At 43.3% G+C, this 10,390-nt stretch overlaps 1 protein-coding gene across 1 annotated transcript; it reads right to left on the reverse strand.

Moving 5' to 3' along the window:
- Positions 1 to 1,475: 1,475 nt before the first annotated feature.
- On the reverse strand, positions 1,476 to 8,665 carry LOC111832846 (polymeric immunoglobulin receptor-like). The gene is made up of 5 exons (XM_023790568.2): positions 8,529 to 8,665; positions 6,238 to 6,558; positions 5,266 to 5,586; positions 3,091 to 3,175; positions 1,476 to 2,505 (listed from the first exon to the last, which is right to left on the reverse strand). Exons 1-5 carry the CDS (start codon positions 8,572 to 8,574, stop codon positions 2,346 to 2,348), a joined length of 933 nt encoding a protein of 310 aa, XP_023646336.2. The 5' UTR covers positions 8,575 to 8,665; the 3' UTR covers positions 1,476 to 2,345.
- Between the last annotated feature and the right edge of the window lie 1,725 nt (positions 8,666 to 10,390).

The following is a 10,390-nucleotide window of genomic DNA, read 5'->3' on the forward strand; positions in this document are numbered from 1 at the left end:
TTGTATTATTTTCTGATCTGTATTTTTATTTATATGTATTGTAGTATTTGTTTGATATTGTTGGTATGTCATTATGTTGTTATTATAACCTGCAGATATCTAGAAAAGGTTTTGTATTGCATTTTGTGTATGTATGCCATATGTATTTTATTATTGTAGGTGAAATATTGTATTTATGTCTAGTGTATGTTTGGTCTCAGTTTATCATCTACTGTTTGTTAATGGTTGCAATGGAAAAGTATTGGGGTGCTGCATCATGAATGTTGTATTTAGATGTATAGGTTTGATGTGACAGTATTAAACGACGATCGACTTGAGCAAGACGTGAAGTTTTATGTCTCCTTATCGTCACCCACAGTACTACCCCACTGGTGGGACCTTGTGCCGGCTCGGATTACCCCTAAGTCAGGGCTGGTAACAAATGCAAGGTCTCCTGAGATAGTTTGTTGGAAATATGCATCACTCCCTACATATACATGGATCATAAAAACTGTGTGAGGACAATCATGTGTAGACACTCTCTTTTCTATCTGTCTCTGTCTATAAAGATTTATCCTATGACTCAACTTGGACTTGGAGGCAAATGACTTGAGACTTGAGTTAGATTACCATGTTTTTACTTGAGACTTGACTCAGACTCGCCAAGGAATGACTTGTTCCCATCACTGTTAAATACTGGTGAACTTCTACCCCTGTACCATTGAGAGCATCCCGACTGGATGCATCACAGTGTAGATGGGAAACACAAATGCTCAGGACCTTAAACTTCTACAAAGAACCTTCCGAACATCCCCAAAGTTCTTCAGCACCAATTTTCCCTCCTGCAAGCCATCTGCCTCTCTGACTGATGAAAGAGGGCCGAGTCCAACTTCAGGGACACAAGCCACCCAGTTCACGCCCCCTTCACACTCCCGCCCTTGGGGAAAGCTCTACCAGTGCATCACCAACTGCACCACCTGTTTCAGAGACAACTTCTTTCCCCAAGCCATCAGGTTGCTAAATAACCAGTGACCTGCATCTGTCCCCACTGTATTGTAATGCACACTATTGTCAATTCCACTTCTGCACTTCATTAGTACCGTCTACCTGTGGCTATCTGCACATCCTTCCTCAATGCACCACATATTTACTGCATGTTTATTGTTTTGTAACCCTAACCCTAAACCTAACCCTAACCTATTCCCATATTATATTGTCTTTTGTCATGTGCTGTTTTGTCCGGAATTTGTTGTCTGTCCTCTTGTCCTCCCTTACACTTGTCCCCACCCTTGCTACTATGGCACAAGAATTTCATTTATATTTTTCTTATATGTCACTTAAAGTTATGTGAAGGGAATATAATGCAATTAATGGGAAATTTCGGAGTAGGGGACCCCAGACAAGCAAATAACCACAAACCTGAATTTTAACTGGTATTTCAACATTGAATTTATTTGCTTCTCCAGATGGACCTTGTATAGTTTCCTAACAGGCAGCAAGGAAGAGAATATTGTGTTATACACAGGACATTCAGAATAAGTTCATATTGTGCTCAGTCAGAAACAGATATAAAAACAAGGACCAATACAAAAATAACATGATTGCAAAATAACAAGGGGAACAAAACGAAGACTCAAAATGTCAAACAGAGCTGAAGCTGACCTTTGGAGAGCCTCGAACCCACAACTGCAGAGAAGACGCTTTCACTTCAAGTTTGGAAAATTATTCATTCTCTTTTAATCATTTTAATAACTCCAGAAAAATACAAAATATACAGTAAACCATATCCTTATCAATGATTTATTAAATCAGAACAATTAATTTAGTTTCACTAATGAGTAAATTATTTTTAACTCTTTATGCTACAGTGATAAGACAGCCAAGTGAAGCAGAATTACAAAGGTGTGAGTGTAACCAGCAGGTGGCAGCAAAGTCCTTGTGAAGAAGAGGCCATCAGCCATACAAAGCACCGGCCGCATGGCTTCCCAGCAGATAATCCAACACTACAGACCAAACCCTCTGTGTTTAACTGACTCTCATGGTATGACTGGACAGACTGAGCAGGGCCGTGTGAGAGAGACCTCACTGCAGTTAGCATAACCATTTATTTTACAGCTATTCTGAGTCATTCTGCACCACTAAGGTCATTCCGCCTCCCAGCAACCTCTGATCTGGGGAGATTTATGTACAAAAAATTACTAGAGCATAAACTGAAATGCTGCTGAAATATAAAGACACATTTCATATGAGCACAGCATAACCCTGCTGATACAGCCTTGAGGTTTGTTCATTTATATGCACTAATAGAGGCTGCATGCTAATCATATTAACAGGATTACCAAGCTTGTATATTTATTCAGAATTTCCTATGACCCATGGTTTGTATTGGCCCCTCCCTCTGCTTCTCTCTGATTGGATCCCCTCTTTCTACAGGAGCTCCAGTGCAGCTGAATGGCGATGATGGTGCAAATCAGATACAACACACCAGTCCCAGCTTTCAGTGCAGCATCCAGAACCTGCTCCCACCTGTCAGACATATAATACATCAGTGTGTCTGTCAGTCACACGTATCACATTTAAACCTGAAGAACAACGCAGTGAATCTACTCTGACAGAATTATAACCATCAACAGCAGCACCAATAAGCCCAGTCCTACATACAGAGCCAGCTGGACCAAGGAGCTGAATAAGAGGGTGGATCTGAACAGTAAAGTCTTACATGCTTTATAGTAACATGGTTCAGCCTCATCTGTACTATTACACAGACTGCATGAGAGGAACAGGAGACATTAACAAAGAGCATGAAAAAAGCTGGACAATTGTCTCTTCCAGTTTTACTATGGTCAATAAACATGTTACACTGCTTTGTAGAATCCATCCATCCATTCATCCATCCATTTTCCAAACTGGCCTGTAGCCTTTCCCCAGCAGCATAGGGCACAAGGGGGGGGCTCACCCTGGATGGGATGCCTTCTCAAGTATATTCTAATTTGAAAATGAAAAACTATGCAAATTGTCTCATAAATATCATTGAAGCTTTACATTATGTGTGATCACATAAACGATGCTAGCTGGACCAACACACTACTGTAAATGCTGTTGAATGCTTACTTCTGTTTTTCATTATTCCCTCCTTCCTCATCATGCACTGAGACTGTCTGTAGGACCCTTTTGGTAGCAGAAGCCCTGATGGTTTCTGAGAAAAGGACAGCAGTGAAAACAGGGGGAAAAGATTCTGGTTTCTGATGAGGAGTTAAAACTCCTATTCTGTCAGTTATTAAAGATTGATAAAAAAAAAGTCCTTTCTAAAACTGAGATAAGAATAATGAAAATATTTAAGAGTAGCTGGCTGGATACAGAATAATAAATTAGGCTTATGACAAAAGTATTCATATGCCAGGTCAGTCAAGCTGAGATGAATTATGTCATTAATACATCACAATGTATTTATGATGGAACTGGATCAGTTATTACAGAGTACAGCTGTAACACTGGCCTTTGCTGCAATTATTAACCACTGACAGACAGACATAAGCAGTCTGAACACCTTCAGTAATGATCCCAACATGGAAGAAATATGCCTGAAATAGATTTTAAGTATGACAGTAAAGTCTGCATTTAATGATTTGAAAACTGCATGGATTTATATGGATTTACACACACACACACACACACACAGGTTTGTAATTATATCTTTGTGGGGACTCTCCATTCATTCCTATGGGGATAACTCTAACCACGACATGACACCCTTAACCCCTACCCAGCCCTAACCTTAACTATAATTAGCAAAATATGAGACTTTTGGCATTTTTACTTCTTTGATTGCATTTACAGACCTTTATGGTGGCCTGAAAAATGGTCCCCAAAATGTCAAATAAGTTTTCATTACATTATGGGGGACATTTGGTCCCCACAATGTAATATAAACCTAATACACACGCATAATAGATGGCTGTAACATTGGTGCCTGTCTGTGGCAAAATCTTGTGATATTTGTCATTTTACAAAGATAGATCATAAACTAGAATTAGGCAAATCCAGAGGCCTCTGTAGCTCCCAGGTGTAACATGTAGATCAGACACTCATGTATTTGATAAAGAGCAGGACCTGTATCTGATGAGGTCATCAAGCCTGTATTATGGGATGTCTCCCTTAGAGGTAATGCTGATATGTAAGTTTATCTTTCAGTACATTCATACAGATACATAAAACTACAGCCATCCACACATCTATCTTCTAATCACTCATCCTGATCAGGGATGTGGGGCCTGGAGCCGATCCCAGGCAGGACAGGGCACAGGGATGGAGGACATCCTGGACGGGATGCCAGTCAGTCACAGGGCACATAGACACACACTCTCTATTAGAGACACCAATTAGCCTGACTGCATGTCTTTGGACTGAGGGAGGAAACCCACACAGCACATGGAGAACATGCAAACTCCATAAAGGCAGAGAATTAGTGAGATTCAAACCCCTAAACATGGAGGTGTGAAGCAGCAGCACCATCTACTGGGCAACTGGGCCACCCACAAAGAAACTATTGTCTCAATGAATTACCCTATTCAACAACAGCTGAAATATTGGGGAGTTTAAAGAATTCACAAGAGATTTATTGAGATATTTAAAAAGGCTCATAATAATATTTAAATTCAGAGTCTTTGTCTTTGCTGTTGCATTACTTTATTCAGCCTGGTGCTTGTTGGTAATACCCAGGGCCAGATTAAGTCATCAAATAACACTAAGGAGACAATATTTTTTGCCCCCATCCCCCCATCTGTCTGCATAAAAACATTTTCATTTGATGTAAAGTTATATGAGGATGTGTCGGCCTTCGACTACTGCCCAATCCACACAGCACCAGACCTCCCCCCCACCCCCCGGCCCCCCCTGCAGGTAGTGGGCCCATAGGCTGGCAGACCCATGTAACTATTTTGGGCCCCATGGGTAGAGACCCGACCAGCAGGAGGTCATCTCTGACTGCTATCCCCTCAACCCAGAACCTGATGAGCGGCAGATGGATGATGGATGGATGGATATATGAATATATGATATACACTGTATATTCCTTTATGACTTTATCTGGGTCCCCTTTTCCTGATTGGACCCCTGTCTAGTTTGCCTGGGTCTGCCTTGATATGGGAAGACACAGCCCCACCCCCCCAGATTATCCCACAAACACACAGACCCCCATCATGAGGAGACCCCTTGGGCTCATTTAGCATTTATCTCTGTGGATTTAAGCATAAACAATTCACAGCCAGATTTTATGTCATTACTTACGTTCAGTGCTGGTTGTGGTTGTAGTTCTCTGACTGACAGTAATATGAACTGGGATCTGCTGGTTTCCATTATCACACCAATACCAGCCTGTGTCCTTCCTCTCCAGTCCCCTCATTGTCACACTGAAGACTTTATTTACTGTGTCATCCGTGATCAGGACAGGCCTCCCATCCAAACTCCCAGATCCCTCTGATGCACAGGAGCCCCCCATCTTACACCATGACAATTCCCTGTAATAGTATTCATATCGACACTGAACACTGACGCTGTCTCCTTCCACACCTGTCATCTCCTGTTTGTCCACAGACAGCCCTGGGGAACCTGAACACACAGATTAGGAAAAAACACTGTGATATTTACATAACAATAAAATAGTGATGAATATTAGTCAGTTAATACTGATGTTTCTCCACAAATTTCTTACACATATAAAACTAAACCAAAGGACATTTCTTAACATATTACTTAGAATTAGGTGATCAGTGGTCATTGTCAACACACCACAGCACACAGTGTGCAACAACAAAATGTGACCTCTGCATTTGACCCATATGTGACTTTCATGACATAGCAGGGGCCGCTAATTCAGCGCCCAGGGAGCAGTGCTTGGGGATGGTACCTTGCGCAGGGCACCTCAGTGGTGACTTGCTGGTGGGGGATTCGAACCTGCAATCTTTCAATTACAAGTGCGCTTCCCTAACCATCATGCCACCACTGCCCACTTATCGTATTTAACCTCCTGAAAACCCATTTAAAATGTCACTGTTACTCCTCCCAGATCTTATTTATGGTATTGATCAAAAAGTAAAATTTGGTCCCTCTTATATATTAATGAAGTTTTAAAATATTGAAACATAATATTTTCTAAAATATTTTCTCCTGTGTTTATGTTAATATCCTTCCTTTCTGACTGAATGACATGTTACATACTGAGCATCTCATTGGCTACAGTCTGCAGTACAGACATCTTACCCTCAGTAACTGACAGGTAAATCCGTGTTCCCACAGCTGAACCTCTGCTGATCTCCACACCACACAAGTAGGAACCAGAGTCCCCAGCTGTCAGATTGTTCATGGTCACAGTGAAGACTGACTGGTCAGGATCATCACTGATTGACACTTCATCCTTCTGTGGAGAGTCACTGCGTACTATGTAAGTACATGAACTCCAGCCACTCCCTCTGCACCAGTATTTCACATGTGTTTTATATCTGCCATCATAGGAACATGGGATGGTGACAGATCCTCCACTCTGTACAGACACCCGTCCCACTGAGGACACACTGTCAGCACCTGTGGGGAAAACAACCAACTGAATTCACTTTTACAGCATCACAGTATCTCTGGTTAATATTATATATTATCAGTTTGTGTAACACTTGTACCAGGTGTCATGGCACAGAGAGATGGGTTTAAGAGGACAGTGAGGAGGTCAAACAGCAAGACTGTCATTTTGCCATAAGAACAAGGGAAAGACACAGGAAAACAAAGCAGGTGTGTTGTAGGGGAGGGGCACTCAGCTATCATTCCCATCAGGGGCACAGAGCCAAGGTCCACATCATTTACTGACCATGGATGGGGGGGGGGGAGTTACCCACAGTATTTGTCGATCACAGCGGTCTGGATTGAAGTGTGCTTCAGTCCAAAGTTCGCCACTGAAATATACCTTAGCTCAGCCACCAATCTTAACCTGTACAGGGAGCGTGGGGCTGATCTGAAGGAGCACAGGGCACAAGGCAGGGGAACAACCAGGACAGGATGCCAGTCTGTCACAGGGCACAAGGCAGGGGAACAACCAGGACAGGATGCCAGTCTGTCACAGGGCAAACGCTCACAGTCACTATGGGTAATTTTAGAGGCACCAATTCACCTGAACCACATGTCTTTGGACTGTGGGAGGAAACTGGAGAACTCAGAAGAACCCAGTGCAGATACAGGAATAACATGCAAACTCCCCACAGAGAGCTGGGCCAGATACTGAAACCACAAGCCTGGAGGTGTGAGGCCCCCACGCTGCCCCCAGTCTCTACCAGCTAGAGGTTAACTAGCTCTCCAAACCTGCTGCAGAGTGAAAGACAACCAGGTCTAATCTCGACCCCTGAAGGCCAATTCATACTTTCAGTAACAAACAGGGTGAGGTGACATAAATTTCGTCATCAAAGGTTTACGCCAGATGACTGTGGATGATGCATGTTTAGCCCGGATTTTTTGTTCGGTGGAGATCATGCACATTGCTGCACGTCGACTGCGCTTGTGCAAGATAACTGACTAGGTCTCTCCAGTAGGTGGCAGCACTGACTTTCACAGGGCAAACAAAAAATAGAAGAGGAAGAAAAATTGTTGTAAGAGGTGAGGAGAAATGTTTTTTTACATTTTTACTATGCAGATAATTTATACTGTCCAGACATTATACAGCTATATATGGTCTTTTCAAAAGCATTCTATTCTGCCCAAGTCTCTACTAAAAACTTTAAAACTATTCATAAAAAGTTTACCCATTTCACTACACTGCTTTTGTGTTTGTTGCAACATATCTGCTCTCTCTGGGTCTGGTGGGATATCACTGCTGCATGCAGGCACTGACCATGACAATCTGCATCCAGCAATAAATGCCGCATGAACACAAGCTGCTGTGCGCATGACCTTCTGCAGGCTGAAAGTGCAAATGGAAAAGGGAAGTATGAATTGGGCTTGAGGCTGATCTTGACCCTGATAAACAGAGACCTGCCCCAGTAGCACATGAAGCTGGGTGTTTAGACCTCTCTGACTGTACACACAGAAATGACTGATGGCATCCCGGCTCGGGCCGGCTGTCTGCTCACATAACCACCTGTGCTGCTGAAATGACCCCAGGAAGATCAATCGTAGGCTTCACAGAAAACCAAAGGGAACAAGAGACAGGGATATTTTATCTGCACTAACAGGGTCTTTGTACTGCTTGGTTACTAAAGAAAGACATGATAGTATTACACTGAATATTTAGATACTATATCTATAATATCAATAAGCTGATATATGGTACACTGATCATTTTTAAAATATTAACATAGCGATTATAAATGCTTTGATACAAACACCCGTAAGAATCCAAAAATATTTACAATTTCTTGATGTTACAGAAAGCAGCTGAATCTGTTCACAATTGACATTTTGCGATTTCTCCTGAGCAGATCTCCATCCTGATCTCCAAACTGTACCTGACAGTGTGTGGAGGAGCAGGAGAGAGATCTCTACTCAGTTCCACTGTAATGAGTGACACTCACCTGTGAGCCCAGCAATGAGAAGAAACAGGAGCATCAGAGGATCCATACGTCTGTGTGTCACTGAGCCCAGATCTGTGGAGAGTAACAATCACTTTCTCATCCTCTGTACCTTCACTGTTTCTGTCGTTTCTATTCTTACACACAGCAGGCAGAGTGAAGGGGGAGTGGACACTTTAAACAGGACGTGACAAAACCACAAAGCTGAATGTTTAGCCCTTCAGAAAGTCAGACCATTATTATTGGTCTGTAGAAACTAAAATACTTTGAGAAACTTATTTTAGAAACATAACTTCAAAGGAAAACAATTGGCAGCTGGTCTTTACAAAGAATCCTTGCAGCTCAGCGATTAAAAATACAAGCAAGTGAAGCAAATATGTTGAATTTATTTAACTTTGTCGTAATGATCAGAAGATAGACATTGACGCAGATCACCTTCGGGTTACCAAGTTTATTATTGGACAGCAGAAAACACTTGGGGGTCCAGGGAGCACGGGTAGGTGGACGGGAAATTGGCGAAGGTAACTGGGAAGCAGAGCCAAAGACCGTGTTCGGTAAACCGGATGAGGGTCGGGCGATTGGCGTCGGTACTGAGAGGGACAGGCAGAAACACAGAATCTAGGAGGCAAAGCAGGAGTCGATACACAGGGAAACAGACACAGGAATAACTGTTCGAACTCAGGGCACATCATGAAGATCTCGCCTAGATCAGGAAGCCGGGTCACCAGAAATAAAGCACAGATCAAGAGAGAACGTGAAACAGCTGGGAGAGGTGTGTATTAAATTGGAGTAACTGGCAAAACCAGAAAAACGGGGCGATAGGGCTCGTCATCTCAGGGAAGCCCTACTGGTTGGAATCCCCAGGGGCTGTGGCTGGGATCGGAATCCCCGCGAGGTGTGGCTGGGATCGGAATCCCCGGGGGGTGTGGCTGGGATGACGATAAGGATCCCCCAGAGCGATCCATGCCAAACTTCCTCCTTTTTCTACTGTGCATGAGCATAAAGCAGCTAAATCACTAGCATGATGCAGAAATTTTTCTCAGACACGCAGTTATTTTGAAAGGCAGAAATGTCGTCATACAGGATGTGAGGTTGAGACTCTGTAAAAACACCTGGGCCTTATCAGCAGTCCTATCAGACTGAGTGCTGTTTGTGTTTCTCTCAGCCCCCGACAGACACACACAGACACAGACGCCCAAGACACAGCCTGTTGTTTCATTACAGAGATTCTCACAGATAAAATAAACTTATTTGCGTCTCACTGACCTCAGGTCTGTGGAGACTGACACTCACTTCCTGATTCTCCATGTAGTCGCTGTTTCTCTGTCTCTGTCTGTGACCCAGGACTCCTGGAGTCCAATGAAAAACCCACTTTCTCCCCTCCGCTTGGTTTATACAGGTTCTGCTCTCTCCTGTTCGGTTTGCATGGGGTGTCGGCCCCTTCTCACCAACTGATCACAAACTTTATCGTCTTGCTGCCTTTGCACAGCCCACCTGATCGATATCATCACTTACGGCAGGGGTGTCAAACTCCAGTCCTGGGGGCCGCAGCCCTGTGTAGCTTAGTTCTTTCCCTGTTCCACCACAAATGATTCAGCTCAACAGCTATGTGGTAATTAGCACAAGATGCTGAATCAGGTGTGTTAAACAAGGGGAAACCCAAAAATGCGCAGGGCTCCGGCCCCCCAGGACTGGAGTCTGACACCTGTGACTTACAGTAATGGCTGACTGTGGCCTGTGTGACCGGGGCTGTACATCAGCAGGAAACTGTCTGCAAGACAATAAACTTCCCTAGCAAGAGTGACAAAGTATAGCAGCACTGAGATACAGTGACTGATAATTAAGTGAGCTGTCCTCACCCTCCA

Source organism: Paramormyrops kingsleyae, chromosome 4, assembly GCF_048594095.1.
Source record: "Paramormyrops kingsleyae isolate MSU_618 chromosome 4, PKINGS_0.4, whole genome shotgun sequence".
NCBI lineage: Eukaryota > Metazoa > Chordata > Actinopteri > Osteoglossiformes > Mormyridae > Paramormyrops > Paramormyrops kingsleyae.

Excerpts from the sequence above, each read along its gene's own strand:
- LOC111832846 (XM_023790568.2), bottom strand. The coding sequence starts at position 8,574 with ATGGATCCTCTGATGCTCCTGTTTCTTCTCATTGCTGGGCTCACAG. Across the intron at positions 6,559-8,528 it reads TCTCATTGCTGGGCTCACAG|GTGCTGACAGTGTGTCCTCA; the intron begins GTGAGTGTCACT and ends TTTTCCCCACAG. Across the intron at positions 2,506-3,090 it reads GGGAATAATGAAAAACAGAA|GTGGGAGCAGGTTCTGGATG; the intron begins GTAAGCATTCAA and ends TATGTCTGACAG.